This window comes from Platichthys flesus, chromosome 12 (assembly GCF_949316205.1).
Source record: "Platichthys flesus chromosome 12, fPlaFle2.1, whole genome shotgun sequence".
Classification (NCBI taxonomy): domain Eukaryota; kingdom Metazoa; phylum Chordata; class Actinopteri; order Pleuronectiformes; family Pleuronectidae; genus Platichthys; species Platichthys flesus.
Window position 1 is genome coordinate 24,257,267 of NC_084956.1, and position 16,279 is coordinate 24,273,545.

Sequence of the window (16,279 nt, forward strand, 5' to 3'; positions counted from 1 at the left end):
GGTGAAGGCAGTCGCATCGACGTTAATTCCACTAGCGTCCGGCGATGGAGGTGTTAGCTCCGGTCTGTGGACAGCAGCTAGTTAGCATCAACGCCGATTATAAAATTGCTTGTTCGTGAAGCGAGAAGAGGTGTTTGAATGACGTGTGACGCCGCGTCCACCTTATTTAAGGTGCGGCACCTTGACGCGGACGTCACGACTGCCAGCCTATCAGGGCTGGCGAATTGGAATAAGTGCTTCTGTGAATACGCGCGAGGGGCGTATCCCATAGTGAGACATCGAAACGAATGCTAAGAAAGAGAATCTCTGCTCAGACATGTTCATAACAATAGAGAGATCTCTGGATCGTTCAGGTGCTGCAGGAAGACACAGCAGGTGCTAATTCCTCTGAGGAGATCACATGTTTTTGTTGACAGCACATTGACACCGGCGATGCCAAGCTCTCATGACATCTTCATTAATAACTTCCTGAGATATTTGTATTCTTTTGGGGTGTTTTTTTTTATTTTACTTACACTAAAATGAAAATGTTAGTGTCTGTCACGTGTTAGACGTGTCATCAACACACTCTCTCGCAGTGAATCCTCCGATGGATCTTCATCTGAATTGTCACATCGTCTCACTCTGACATTCTGCAGAGCTTTACCAGGAAGCTGGCAGAAGAGTTGCCGCGAAAGACCTTTGCATTCTCATACTTAGCCGCTCTGGAGAATGGCAGGAGATTCTCTGGAGTTCAGTGCAGGTTTGAGAGCGGCTCATGTCCTTGACCTCAGGTGTTTAACCAGTCCTCCTTTCTCCTGTGCTGATTCTGTCTCTTTAAACTACAACTAATGCTGTACAAACATGTGTGTGTGTTCACAGTGAGGGGAGCAGCAGCAGCAGTTCAGGGGAGTCGTCTGACACTGAACATATTCAGGAAAACACTGTAAGATATAATGTGAACCTCTGAATGTGGTCGGATCAATCCAATCTCAAATGTATTCTCAACATGTGTTGAGTGTGTTCACATCTGTACCCTCAGACGTCAGGTGCGAACAGGGCCTCAGCTCCACCAACCCTGCAAAGACCGTTACAGAAATTAAATCTACGTTAGGTTCCAGAACTTTCACAAACAAATTTCTAAATAATTAAGCTGCTTAATTTAATTTAATGTCAATTGAATAAAATAACAGTTTGGCAATTAAAATACTCAAATTTGGCGAGTACTTTTTTAACATAAAATAGGTAGACTTTCAGATAACTTCTCTTTCTGGTTTTTGTTACTCAGGTTTAACACATCTTGGACTTGTCCATGCACTGAGATAAAGTTCATATTCATTAGTCTGACTCAGGGATACATGGCCAACAAGCACATTTCCTAATTGTTAGACTGTTATTGGCACAGGATCTCTTGACAATGAGCTCTAACCATTCCATGCTGCTGCTTTTTGCTTTCCATAGCCCATCAACCACATGAACAGCTCTGTTACATCTCTATATCGGAAGGGAAACCCTGACTCCATTACCGGCTCACCCAGGAGAGATCAGCCTGCTCCAAGCAGTGATGTCAGCACAGCCACTCCCCCTCCCAGTGCAGGCACTGTGGTCTCCAGAGGAGGCTGGTTCATTGATAAAGGGAGGGGCCCCGAGAAAAGCAACATTCTCATTGACCTGTGTGATGAGGAGCCTACACATAGAGCAACAAATGTATGTACCCGAAGAGAGAGAGTCTGTTCACTTATATGCAGGATATTTTGACAGTACTAACTCAGTATGTGTTTATTGGATATGTTCTTGTTATCTGCTCTTAGAAATGTTACAAAGAAACGTTGGTGCTGGTTCTTCGATTTGATATCTTGTGGATGCAAACATTGCAAACATTGCAAGTTGTTATTTTGCATGGGAAGAAATCTCAGAAAATTGGAATACTGCCCATGACATCCAGAGCCATTACAGATGCAGAGCATAATGTATATATTAACAAGTCTTACTGTTAGACTACCTTCAGTTTAATTTCTAAATGGATTGTCAGCACTAGACTCGCATTGGCCTCAACTGGTTGGGTTGAGACGAGCAGTGGGGCGACCAGGAACAGCTGAAATGGACTGCTTCAGCATTGTACTGGAAAAAAGTCTCACACAGGAGAAGTTGGAACCACCGAATGTTTGACGTTTATTTTTTACTCGAAATGAATCTTTTATCAGAATAGCTGCCACTTCTCTTTCAATGACTTACTTATCGTTGAAGTTCCATTCTAAATTGAATCAATTCCCATTTATTTATGTAAGTTCAATTTTCATGTTTGATTATTGAAAGATGTGTGGGAACACACAAACTGACATTCATAGGTTGTAATTGTTAAAACCAGGAATACGGACCATTTCAAATTTTACATCAGCCCTCGAGGGCCGAACAGGTTTTGAGCAAATATATCAAAGTAAACTCTCTAATGAGATAACTTCTTCTTTAAGGAGACATCTGATGTCAGGTGGTACTGATGATGATGTTTACAGTTGTACAACCGTGGACAGTTTACAAAGGCAGTAATTCCTCCCTGGTATCATTGTCTGCAGAGATCCCAAAAATAGAAAGTACTGATTGGTTTGTGCCAGAAATTTGGCGAGTGCACATACATAGTCTGATGTTTAGGATAACTTAAAGCGATGCACAGGACATTTGTAGAAAAACAGTAAATCTAAGAAGACAAACTGTTTGAGCAGGGGGATATTTTACAATACATCAGGATTGATTAGAATACTGCCTTTCTAAAAGGTGTTGTTTAATTCACCAATAAACCAAATGAGTGAATGAATAGGTTGGGGTGAATAAATGATAATATGGCCCTGTTGTGACATTTCAGTGTATGTGTTTATCTGGAATGGCTCAAATCATGTAACAACTACTCTGTTCTTTTGTCACCAGCAGACAGACGTGTCCTTGCTGGAGCCTGAGAAATCACGCAGGAAGTCTAAAAAAAGGACAAAGAGCTCAACTGAAACAGCCGAGCCTCAAACCTTGACCAAAAAAGGTACGCTTTTTTCATGTTGTTTAGTCTAAACACAAAATATTCTTAGCATAGTATTAAACACCACAATAAAACAGAATCTTAAAGGGCAATACATATACAATACATTTTCTGGGCTTTTACTATCCGTAATTACTTGAAGGGGTCAGTAGGGCCCCTCAAAGTATGACAACAGTCACTCTGCAGACTTTTCCACTCAGTCCATTCCAAGAAATATGTTATCGAAAGGTCTTGTTTCGTACTTCCTCCCCCATATGACTCTCAGCCCCAAACCGCTGGTACCAGTCCACTGACTTGCAGCTGTGTTCACCAGAAAGATCGACAAACTGCAGAATGAGACGGGCGATAGGCCTGGTCGCCTGTCACTCAAAGTGAAGTGAGCCAATCAGAGGGGGGGGCTCAAGAGGCAGGCAAAGATACAGTTTGTTCTGTCTGTAGCTCCAGAGACAGGCAGAATTTTGCAGACAAATTGCAGCAATTTTTTTACTTTAAACCACTGATATATCATCTTAGGGATACCAATACCTCAAATTAAATCCCAGAGTTGTATAAGTATGGGCTCTTTAAATGATCTTTGAATGGAAAGACCACATTGAAGGACTTTTTGATTCAAAGAATGTCTTCGATGGTTATGAAGTATTTTTTATTCAGGTGTTTCTCAGTTCACGTCAGATGACTTTGTCTGTAACATAATTTTCGTTTTCATCTGCCTGTACTTCCAATTCTTGTGAACACAATATCTCAACAATGCCTTGAGAGAATTTCTTCAAATTTGGACTCAAAGTCAACTCTCAGTGGATCTCAAAGATCAAGGTTATCTCATATGAGTCTGGGATATTTTTTTATCTAGACTGAAACTGCACTGATTGGCAGAGTCTTATAACAACAGGGCAGTAATTCTAGTTTTTCTGATGATCTCTTCCCCCCCCCAGCTAAATCAAAGTTACCAGAACTGCAGTATCCGACTCTGAAGTTTGAGGACGTAGGGGGTAATGAAGACACATTAACGGTTAGTAGCCTTTAATTTTTTTCCCCTGCTTTTGTAGCTGCAGCAAGTTTTCTTCAGTGGTTTTTTAAGACTTCATAATATGGCTTTAATCAATAATTATCAAAGCATTTTTTTTGCAATTCAGTGCATGTCTTTTATTATCTTTTGTTAAATGCCTTGAGGAATTGTATGATTCAAATTAATTCAGAATTGTTTTTGCATGAGTTATGCACTTGTAATTTTCACTTTATTATTTGACATTACTGCAGGAGGTTTGTAAGCTGATGATCCACATGCGTCACCCAGAGGTGTACCAACATCTGGGAATGGTTCCTCCCAGGGGCTTCCTCCTCCATGGACCTCCCGGCTGTGGAAAGACTTTGCTGGCCCAGGCTGTGGCTGGTGTAAGTACTGTTCCTCAGTGCAGCTTTATTCAGCAACACAATGAGTTGACATGAACATGTGATAACACATAATTGACTGATTCTTTGTTACCTAGAGTTGGTTGGTTGGTTATTCAAATAAAATTTGATTGATTGATCCATCAATGCAATTTTATTTGTATAGCTCTTATTTTGTTTGCAAGCACACATTGCATAATGCTATCTCAAAGGGTAGATGCGGGATGCACGGTAGCATTGCTACATCAGCTAACATTGTGACCTTCGTAAGCGGTCATTTAACAAGCCGCCACCTCGATCATTATCCACCACTACTATCAATGATCAGGATTCACGATCCACGATCAGCTGCCGCCATGATCACAATCATTATCTCTGATTTGCCATCAAACGTCACAGTTTGAATCATGTCGAAGGAAACGCTAACCTCATAATACTGAGCCAAAGAGGAGGATGAGTGGGGAGATGTGATGCATATTAACTGAGATTTGTTGTTTGTTTCATGTTTATTACAATTACACCACAGTAAGACGGGTATCAATCAATCAAATTTTATTTGTATAGCCCATATTCACAAATTACAATTCATCTCATAGGGCTTAACAGGGTGTGACATCCTTTGTCCTTAACCCTCAGCAAGAGTAAGGAAAAACTACTAAAAACCCTTTTAACAGGGTAAAAATATGTAGAAACCTCAGAGAGAGCCACATGTGAGGGATCCCTCTCCCAGGACGGACAGAAGTGCAATAGATGCCACGTGCAGGAAAACATTCAACAATCAAAGTCTCTAGCAGCATTTGATGAGGGTAGACATCCCGAAGGACAACCCCAACATGACATGCCAAGCAGTCCTGCTGCAAGCACAGTCCATGCTCAGCAACCATCTAGACTACGATCCACCATCCACAATCCGCCACACTGGATCCAACACCGCGACCCCCTGGGCGCAATCCACAAACCGCAATCCATGGTGCGGCCACAGAGGCCCTGGATCTGCGGGTGATAAAGCAAAGGGATCCCGGGGATAGGGATGGAATATCAGAAAAGCTTGTGTGCATTCTGTGTGCTTGCTCGATGAAGTGATGTGATTGTGTTTTTCAGGAGCTGCAGCTGCCCCTGCTAAAGGTGTCTGCTCCGGAGTTGGTGTCTGGAGTGTCTGGAGAATCTGAACAGAAACTCAGAGAGCTGTTTGACTTGGCTGTGGTCAGTAGTGCTCTTTATCTACTTATAATTCTCGAGGTCTAACCAAAAGAGTAGTGACTAGAGGAGGTGTAGCAATCCCAGGGACTGGAATTACTGATTCAGCCTTGGCTCTTTTCTCCCTGGCAGAGCTCTGCTCCGTGTATCCTGTTCATAGATGAGGTAGACTCCATCACCCCCAGGAGAGAGGTGGCCTCTAAAGACATGGAGAGGAGGATTGTAGCTCAGCTGCTAACCTGCATGGACGGTATGCTACACTGCCATCACAGTGACATGAGGAAGTGTCTCTGATATTGCCCCTTACTGGTTATATTACTAACTAGTAACAATGTTACAATGTAACTGCAAGGGGACATTGACTATCAGCAGAGGTCATATTATTATTCTTCCTCTGATGTTTGAATATTTCAAAAAATTGTAAGTCTTAGAGTCCTTTCATCTGTATCTTAGCTGAACATATGCTGGACATTTTTAATAACCTTTACATGAAATTAGTTTAACATATTGAACTTGTTTGATAAAGTTTCTCTTTGGGACTTTAATTATTGACTCTGTTAAATGCTCTCTCACATTCATTTTCTTTATCTCATTAACTGTAAGTGATGAAAAACTGCGCTCTGCAAATAGTGAATGCCAACAGAAACAACAAGTGCAGATCGTACTTGTACTGTAACACAGTATCAGATATACTGTCATTTCACTGAAATGATTGAGGATACGACATGTTACTGTTGCTTGTGTTCCGGCAGACTTGAACAGTCTGACCGTGACAGCTCAGATCCTGGTCATCGGCGCCACCAACAGGCCAGACTCCCTAGACCCTGCCCTACGCAGAGCTGGACGCTTTGATAGAGAGATCTGCATGGGCATCCCGGATGAAGCAGCTCGTCTCAGGTAAGCCATACATTATCCCAGATAAAGGCATTATAATGGCAAATAATGCCCTTGTGGTAATTAATCGATATATTATTTTCCAAAAATCAGCTAGGGAGGGGCATGACCAGAACATATGAAGGAGGAAAGCAGGATTATATTTACATTTTATACAAATATTATCCACCTCAGTGTTTTTTTGGAAATCAAGTACACAATGCGTTTCTTTGGGCTAGGTATGTGGTGGACTGAATATTCCTAAGGGCAAGTTGTACAATTGTAACATTGAGGTGAATCCTCCCTGGATTTTCCACAATGTTTAACGTACCAAATATATGAATGAGTAGAGTCAAGGGACTTAAGGCCAATGTATGCTTCTCCGTTTTGACGGACATGGACAGATAGGACCGCCTTCTCCGCCGTGGAACGCTTTTCGCGTAGATTTGGTAGTGTAAAGCGAGTGTCATTTTTTATCTACTGACTAATCTTCTCCTTAACTCCGCAAAAGTCTGTCTATCTGTAAACGCATATCTTGAAAACTTCAATGGGCCACAAGCAATGGTGTGAAGCCGATATAAGGAAGTTGACTGTAAAATTTGATACATATAATATTTATAAAAATGTAATAAACACACAACCAGCACAGTCAGTGGGGCATAACAGCCACTCTGCGGACAGAGTTCCATAATAAACTAGCGGTGGCCAATTATATTTTTTTATTGTATTTATTTCATATCAGACTGACACAAACATTCACTGGTGTGGCAGGAGCTGATCTCATCATGGCACATTCATATAATCACTTCCTCTTTAGCCAATTGTCTAGAAAGCAAAGCACAGTGTTTGTTTTGTTGCTGAATTCTTCATATCAAGCTGAATTAAAGAGCTTCTTCTTTGAAAAGTTGTGAAGTTAGGTCTGAAGATTGTGTCGATTGCTGCCAATACATAACGGCAGTTATTAGCATTAAGTTCACGAATCATTCAAATCTCTGATAAAAAGTGTCTGTAAATTGTAGATCTGTTTGAGGTAAACTCCATGATGACATGGAGTAATTCAGAAATAGGCATCACCACAGGCCAAGAAAACAGCCCATCACAAACAGACATTATTATAACAGCCACAGCAGTAGTTTGACCTACAAGAGATAGGGAGAGTGATGACCATTTGGCAAGGAACAGGTTTTTCAATTCCCGTTGACAAAGACATCAGAGAGGAACATCTCAATTGCGTATCTCCCTGAGGTTTCTGCATTCGTGTTTTTTTGTCTCCCTCTAGTCCAGGTGTAGGCAACCTTAACTATCGAAAGAGCCATTTGGCCCCCTCTTCCCCCAAATCAAATCTGTCTAGAGCTGCAAAACATATTTGATAACACAGGTTATAAAGTTATATATAGTTATACAATATATATAAAAACTATAGCTTTTTGCATTTATTAAATTATAGAACGACAATATTAGTTTTTTTGACATTTAACTGCTATTTTTACCTGTTACAAAAAAGGAAAACACCAAACTCTTATGAAGAGGAGAACAAAATACATGTGTAGGCCTACTTTGAAATAATGAAACACAGAACTATCAAGCATTCAGGTAAACCCTCATCGTTGGCAGTGAAAGTAAATTAATCTGTCCACGCAGAGTTAAACTCTCTATTTTCCTCCCAGACTTTTCTTTGTGGGGATTTATCCATGGTTAGTTTACCAAGGACGGTTTAGAAACTCTAGTTAAGCAACCTGCAGGGAAGAGCGCCGGGCCGTAGACGTAATAGGATGTGACACATATTGTTGACGAAATATTGAAACAAAACGTGAGAGCAGGTCAGACCTGAGGCAGACACAGAAACTGAAGCTTGGTACAAACCAACTGCAGCATCTGCTCTCATCAAGAAGCTGCGGCGCTGATCTCTGAGCAGCTGTGACCAGAGAAAGTGTTTTCTCCCTTTCCACTGTTAAGAAGCAGCCTGTCCGTCACTGAGCGGCTGCTTCACGTGAACAAGCTCTGATCTCACTGTGTTCTTTCTGAGAAAGTGAGCTGGGTGGGGGGCGGAGCCCCAGGGCCGGTGTCCGCTATCTGGGAGCGCGCACACACACACACACACACACATACACATTCACCCGCTCCTGGTATTTCATGACGGACTGATACGAAGATGATTAAAAATATTTACGTGAACATGACATTCACTCACGTCATCATATTAAAACTGATTTGTTAAGTTCACTGTTCGTGAAAAATATGCGCAACACGCACAACGCTGCACAGGGATCCACTGCAGAGGGGCTGAAGAGCTGCATGCGTCTCCAGAGGCCTGCCGATGCGGCTCTTCCCCTGCCGACCCCTGCTCTAGTCGATGGCTAATGACAGAGGATGTTGCACCTTGAAGGGATTGTTAAGACTTGTTAATGCACATTTTGAAAATTTTATAAAATTTTTGTTATAAACTTTTCATTTGACAGTATAACTGACACTGGAATAGATGATGATTTTATTCAATTATAAATATTAACAGCTGCATATTTCAAATATTCCAGTAGATTGTTCCTTCTTTGAAAATAACAGGGATCTGTGAAAATTGGTGGCATTTGTTGTGTTTAAACAGCATGCATTGTGCTTTGTCAGGATCTTGAAGACTTTGTGTCGAAAGCTGAAGCTGCCGGAGGACTTTGACTACCAGCAGCTGGCCCACCTCACCCCTGGCTATGTGGGGGCTGACCTCATGGCTCTGTGCCGCGAAGCTGCCATGACTGCTGTAAACAGGGCTCTGCTGGAAATGAGAGGGTGGCCTCAGGGCGAGGGACAAATCTCTACTTCAGAGCTGCTAACAAGCAACGTTCAGACTGAGGCTGTTGTGACAGACGGAGAGGTTGGGGAGCAACAGACAACAGACATGAAGCCAGTATCTCAGGAAGAGTCAGCACAGAGTCAGCTGCAGGTATGAGGAGCTTCAGCAACACGCCTAAAACTCCCTTCTCAGTAGGAAACGGTGTGAAAATGTCATATAACGATGATGGAAGAAATCAGTATCATCACAGTATTGTAAACATGTGCAGAAATGTGCAGCAGGTACTGACATTTATCATTGGATAAACAAACATGCACACACACACAGAAAGATATATGAGAGAAAGATTTCCTTTAGAACATGACCACACTTTAGACCTCTTAGAAGGCTGAAAAATCTCTGGAGCACTGTCACTTCCTTCTGCCATCTTATGGTTGAATCATTGATGGACTTTTGTTAATGCTGAGCAGTATTTACTGGGATTTATAATACATGATATACGTCTTTTGCCCTCCTGTGTTTTATTGTCCTTAGTAACTGTGATTGAAATTTTGGTTTCCTTTAAATTATTTATTTTCTGTTTCGATGCATTGTGCGCTGGTTCAGCAGGGGGAGCTGTGTCACCTCCTACACCTGCTGAAATCCACTGACACACTGTCAGAGGAAGAGCTGGACAGCCTGTCCATTCTTATGTCCGACTTCCAGGCCTCCTTGTCCAGTATCCAGCCCTCAGCCAAGAGGGAGGGCTTCGCCACTGTGCCTGATGTCACCTGGGAGAATGTGGGGGCACTGCATGATATCAGAGAGGAGCTCACCATGGCCATACTGGTAAACAGCCGGCTTCTTCACATTTAACATCCATGACCTAGACCCTATTCCCACCTGATATCAACATCCATCCTGAGAGATCTGACCACAAGTGGAGAGCTCTAAATACATGTGGCCACATTCTTTTTGCCTTCAACAATTGTATAATGAGCCAAAAATAATTCTTCTCATGGTCCACCAAATAAGGATTTTTATTTTTATGGTCAAACCCTAAATGTTCACAGCACAATGTTTCTTTCAGCCCCTTCAGATCCTGCTATCATCCTCTGTGTCTTTCTCTCTCACAAACAAAGCATATCATGTGTAAACTCAGACTGGGTAAAGCAACATTTGGTCTTTGCTAACACATGATGCAAATGATTATTCACATATCCAGCAGGGAGGTGAGATTTGCGTCAGGAGATTTAATGTCAGGTGTGAACAGACGATACATTTTGTATCATGTATGAGCTGGGAGCATTGAGTCTTCCCGGTCAAATTTGGGGTCCCCCTGTAATTCAGGATCAGTAACAAGTTTTTGGTTGACAGACATTGTTAGTCTATTCATAGATTGTTCCAACAGGTTTTCTGCACACATTGTTTGATATTTACCAATGGTATGTACAGACTGTGATGATATTCACCGTGTGTGCATCTTGCAGGCTCCTGTGCGTTCTCCGGAACAATTCAAAGCGCTGGGTCTCAGTGCGCCATCTGGAGTTTTGCTGGCTGGACCTCCGGGATGTGGAAAAACACTGCTTGCCAAGGTTGACACTGCTTTTTAAACTTTTTTAATGACATCTAAAATATCTCTTATATGACTGGTCAACTTACTAAAGATTTTCACAGGATTGAAAATGGTTACTAAATGAATTTAGCATGTTGGTACTTTCGGAGTAATTTTTTTGTAATTCTAAAGAGGGCTGCCACCTTTATCTATCAAGCATCTCACAATCAGTCAGAACAGTGGCTCTGGAAATTAGGACAAGATAATCTTTTCTGGGAGCTGAGAATAGGATTTCAGTAATTCAAGTTTCCTGCAGGTGCAAGTTCATCCAACACAGTCAAGTATTTATCCTACAGAACCAGTGATGTATGTTGTACTGTGTTATCAAAGGCACAGTTTTGCATTTGGGGAATCATACTTATTTGCTTAAATACTCAAAACAGTAGAAAACAGCTAGCCTGGCTCTGTTCCAAAAACTACTACACTTACCATCACCTCTTACTCTCCCTTCTAAACCTGATGAATCTCGTTTTTCTTATTTTTTTAATGTTTACACAAACAGAAATGTTAAAAAATGACATCATGATTTCCGGGGGAATTATTAGCTACTACTTAATTGTGAGCTATTACTTATTTGAACCACAGCAGTGGCTGTGTGCAGCTCAAGTATTTGATAACAGTGGCCTTATGGCTCCTCTTTTTTCTCACTGTGTTGTCTCCTGACAGGCAGTGGCCAATGAGTCAGGCCTCAACTTCATCTCTGTCAAGGGACCAGAACTGCTCAATATGGTGAGTCAGTGAGCAGTAGGAACATAGTGTAAAGGAGTCTGTCTGTGCATTGAATTTTCCTGCCCTTGTCACATTACTGTGCTAGTAGCTGGTATTTATCTAGTCCCTGCCATTCATTTTCTTTTTTCATACACCACAACCTGTTGTATGTGAGTAACAGATGGCTGTTGTGAATTAGTTGTTTCAGTATCTCATGGCCCTGTGCTTTTTGCAGTATGTTGGAGAGAGTGAACGAGCTGTCAGACAGGTCTTCCAGAGAGGACGCAACTCTGCTCCATGCGTCATCTTTTTTGACGAGATTGACGCTCTGTGTCCTCGTCGCTCAGGTCATGAGGTGAGAAGGATGGACTTCTTAACAGAAAAAAAATTATACAAAAACATGTGTTTGGTTGTATCAATGTGCGTCATGCTTCTGCAGTGTGTACATACTAACAGTATTTTTAGTGTACAGTAAAATGTCTTTAAAAATGTGAGTATGGATTTGTTTAGGTGTTGTTCATTTGTCAGCTACTTGAAACAGGAAGTAAGCCTTGTTTTACAACTTTAAAACGGTTTACATAAAATCTTCATCTTGTGTTCTGCTCTTGATGGCATGGAGCGTACACGGTTAGTGGCCGTGGTTTGGTGTTTTGCGTGACGGACACAGGAAGTGAAGCGTTTGTTCTTGCGGCGCATAAAATGCACGCAGCACAAAGCCGTTACGCCCATTCCTTGTCCACCCTCCCCCCGCGGCCGCATCAGGTTCCGAGTTTGTTTATATTATATTATATTTGTATTTAATCATTCATTGTTTCATTCTCAGTAAGTTTTCAAAATTTGCGAATTTATACACCACAGCAGCATAGTTTCCAAAAGTATAGATCATAAATATTTTTCTTAAAATTTGAACAAGTACCAAGTATTCACTCATGCTATTTGATATAATTTACTGTGCATGACATCCTGTTAGCATGTCGAACTGTGCTGTGTTAGTGAATCACTGTATTTATAGCACAATGAGTGTGAATGGATGAATGAGACCTGTCGTGTAAGGCACTTGTAAAGTGGTAGTTAAGATATAAGAGCTATGCAAATAATACAGTCCATTTACCATTAAGTATAGCTTATGACATACTGTGTGTGTGTGTGTGTGCGTGTGCCTGTGTGTAGTCAGGAGCCAGTGTGCGGGTGGTCAACCAGCTACTTACAGAGATGGATGGCTTAGAGACTCGACGACAGGTCTTCATCATGGCTGCTACAAACAGACCAGGTACCTTCAATAATGCTCAAGACCCAGTGAGGTTAATTATTTTAACAAAACTGAAAAGGATAAGTATTAATTAGTAAGTGCAGTATATATTTATATCCGGTGACTCTTTGGAGGGACCTGATCCAGAGCTTGAGAAACCCTTGACTAAACTGTATATAAGCTGTATACTTACGTAAGGGGTGAAAACTATCTCCATATGCAGCTGTAAAAGGCTGATTCATTAGTATTAATAAAATGTTGTATATATTCAGTCAGTGTTTTTTTGTTATCTGTGGAATACTTTAACTATACATTTTTCAAGTAGATTTAGCTGTTTATACCAGTAAAGATTTTCTATAGTTGGAGTTTTTATGTGATGGTTTTACATATATATTTAATATATATAATATTATTTTTTGTAGTTGTAAAGGGCATGATCTTTTTATTTATATTGTTTTACCTCTACCAAGTATTTGTAACTAAAGCCATATTTCAATGATCTTCTAAACACTAAGTGACTGTTGCTGCTTTGTGTCTTGCCAGATATCATTGACCCTGCCATTCTGAGGCCAGGGCGCTTAGATAAAACTCTGTATGTGGGCCTGCCGCCTGCAAAAGATCGCCATGAAATCCTGCTCACTATTACTAAGGTGAATACAGTTACTACCCTGAGGAAACACTTAATTGACAGCGGAGAGTAAGAAATCTGCCACAACAGGCACTTTACATAGTAAGGTCTAGACCTTAAAATTATGGAGAAAGCCAACAGTTCTCACAATGACCAAGCACTTTGGCGACCGTGGAGAGAAGAAACTCTTGTTAACTGGAAGGAACCTCTAGAAGAACCAGACTCAATGCCTCGCCTGGTTGGGGGGACGAGAGAATAGTTCTGATTTATATCCCAGTAAGAGAATCTTCAAAATGCCTGTGAAAAGAAAATTTCTTTACTATGTAGAGTGCCTTGAGATAATGTATGTGATGATTTGGCGTTATACAAATAAAACTGAATTGAATTAATGTTTCGTCACCGAAGAAACTACTGCCACCTGAAAATAATTGTCTTAGATTGGGATGGGATAGAATTTTTCAGTCTTAAACCTGATGGCAGTGTTTTGATTGACCTTCAAAACGTCCAACCACAAGCAGCGGCTTTAGAAAAACAATGTGTCACTAGGAAGTACAGTAATAAGGAATTGCTTTTTTTGTATTGCCAGGGTAGTTATTTGCCCTTGACTCCAGTCTTTGTGCTAAGCTGGGCTAACCCCAAATCAGACCACCTTTGAATGCTGGCCTTCTCAAATGAGTCAGAATTGAGAGATGTTGATGATTGTTGCAGGGGGGGACCAAACCTCAACTGGAGCAAGATGTCAGTCTTGAAGAGATCGCCCTTGATCAACGCTGTGATTGCTTAACGTAAGTCCCAGCTGGGAACACCAGCTGTCCTCAGTCACTTGCATGTGTTTATACTTATGCTGGACATGTTTTTTCGCCAACATTGAAAATGATACATTGAGACATTGATCCATATCCATACCGAGTGTAAATGTGTGCTTATGTGTGTTTGATCCAGTGGGGCTGACCTGAATGCATTAGTAAGAGAAGCATCTGTTAATGCCCTGAGGGCCTACCTCAAGTCCCAGAATCCTCCAGCTTCCTCCTCTGGTAACCTGACTCTTATGTCTGCATACCGGCACTGTGTTGATGTTTAAGAATGGGACTGAACTGTCATGTGGGACTATAAGAAGGGATCAGCAAGAGCTCCCATGGTTTCACTTCACTGTTGACCTCTGCTGGTGTCGGAGGCACAGTTTGACACGTGGGAGTAAAATGTTGTGACTGGTTTAGGATTTATACATTAATGCAAAACAAAACAAAACAAACCTGTGCACTGGATTAATTCCATTTATTCAAAGAACGCAGAGTTGACTGATATAACTCTGGTCTATAGGAATACATCCCAAAGAAAAAAATTAGAGAAATTAATATAATCAAGTCTGACATTAATGTGCATTAATGTTTTAATGAGTAGTGTCACAAATTTTGACTTGTGAATATGGGCTTTACAAATCAAATTTGATTGATGATTGATTGAGATGTCGCATTATGGTGGTTATATGAACAAGATCCCAGGAGTCAGAGGTGTCTCGATAGGCATACAGTCTTGGACAGAAACACTGAGGCACTCAGTCTTCGGAGTAAATAATACAGTATAATTAGTTCACTTCTCAAACATGTAGACAAACAAGAGACCTTAAATCACATTAAATGAGTGAACGTGGACTGTCTTAGTGTTTGTTTCCACCACTGTCTAGATTATTCCAATCTGGATTAATTTACAGCTAACTGCCTCACTCTTGGATAACCCCGATCCATGCAGTGCTTCCATCTCCCCTTTGGAAACCGGCGGACTCAGTTTGGAGCTGACTGCACAGCCTACAGCGACACTGGGCAGGAATGGCAGCTAAAATCAGCTCAGACCAACGAGTGTGATAGACTAGACTAGTCTGAGAGTCAAATATTTGAGCTCAATAATGCATTTAACCACTACAGGCATCTACAAAATTAACTAACAAATTTGAATATTTGTATCACAGTCTGAATTTTTTGACGTGTGAAGACTCCCAGCGCCTATTAAAGATGCATGCACTGCATCTGCTTGCACTTGTTTGATTTAACTCCTACGTTAGTTTAAAATAGTAATTTATTCTCTGTAAAACATTTATTGTGGAAAAAAATTCACACGACATGAAAGCATTGTGGTGTTTTTCACGCTGACTTGACATAGTTGATGATTTCCTTTTTGTTCGTTGTTTCAAACAGGTCCCACAGGCTCCGCTGGGTCAGTTGCTCACATCAGAGTCAGTAAACAGAACTTTGAGGATGCCTTCAAGAAAGTGAGACCATCAGTGTCCAAAAAGGTGAGAAAATGATCAGTCGGAGATCAGTTTTAAAAAATCTAAATGTGACTTGTATTTTAAGTGTTCCACGTTTTAAACCTTTAACTCCCCAAAAAAATGTTTTTGGAAGCATTGCTGTGGTCTTTATCCACAACACTGTCGTCCTTTCTGATTTCACTTTTCATTTGATGTCTTCCCGTTTGAATAACCAAACAAGCTGCAGATATGAGTTGTGACTCAGAGCTCTGAACCTCATCTAGCGTCTGTATGCTAGTTTGATACTTTAGATATTTGTTTCAATTAGAACTTGTTTATATAAGGTGAACTTGTCAGTACTGTAACTAACTAAGTCTCCAAAAATGTTCAAACACAGATGTTTTACACTTCTAAAACTCTTTTAAGATGAAGAAACAGAGCAGACATTTGTTGCCATGTTTTGACACATTTGAGTTGGTACCTAAACACTGTTGAAGTTCAGTCACCAGTCCATTCTCCTGTCAGAACTCACCGTCATGGATGTACTTGTTTATAGAACAGTTGTGTGGTTGTTGTGTTGTACAGGAACACCTCCCAGTGGAATGCA

The 16,279-nt window shown here is 41.0% G+C and overlaps 1 protein-coding gene across 2 annotated transcripts in view; it reads left to right on the forward strand.

The window, feature by feature from the left end:
• nvl (nuclear VCP like) overlaps positions 1 to 16,279 on the forward strand; it is a 28,780-nt gene that overhangs the window by 11,892 nt on the left and 609 nt on the right. The window contains exons 6-23 of one of the 2 annotated variants that reach the window (XM_062400928.1): positions 862 to 925; positions 1,441 to 1,686; positions 2,902 to 3,007; positions 3,937 to 4,013; positions 4,262 to 4,396; positions 5,495 to 5,596; positions 5,723 to 5,840; positions 6,343 to 6,487; positions 9,086 to 9,398; positions 9,855 to 10,076; positions 10,718 to 10,822; positions 11,509 to 11,571; positions 11,786 to 11,905; positions 12,721 to 12,820; positions 13,343 to 13,449; positions 14,136 to 14,212; positions 14,370 to 14,461; positions 15,620 to 15,717. In XM_062400928.1, the coding sequence (XP_062256912.1) occupies positions 862 to 925; positions 1,441 to 1,686; positions 2,902 to 3,007; positions 3,937 to 4,013; positions 4,262 to 4,396; positions 5,495 to 5,596; positions 5,723 to 5,840; positions 6,343 to 6,487; positions 9,086 to 9,398; positions 9,855 to 10,076; positions 10,718 to 10,822; positions 11,509 to 11,571; positions 11,786 to 11,905; positions 12,721 to 12,820; positions 13,343 to 13,449; positions 14,136 to 14,212; positions 14,370 to 14,461; positions 15,620 to 15,717 (2,290 nt within the window). The remainder of the gene's footprint in view (positions 1 to 861; positions 926 to 1,440; positions 1,687 to 2,901; positions 3,008 to 3,936; positions 4,014 to 4,261; positions 4,397 to 5,494; positions 5,597 to 5,722; positions 5,841 to 6,342; positions 6,488 to 9,085; positions 9,399 to 9,854; positions 10,077 to 10,717; positions 10,823 to 11,508; positions 11,572 to 11,785; positions 11,906 to 12,720; positions 12,821 to 13,342; positions 13,450 to 14,135; positions 14,213 to 14,369; positions 14,462 to 15,619; positions 15,718 to 16,279) is intronic. The other variant, XM_062400930.1, reaches the window with a different exon arrangement.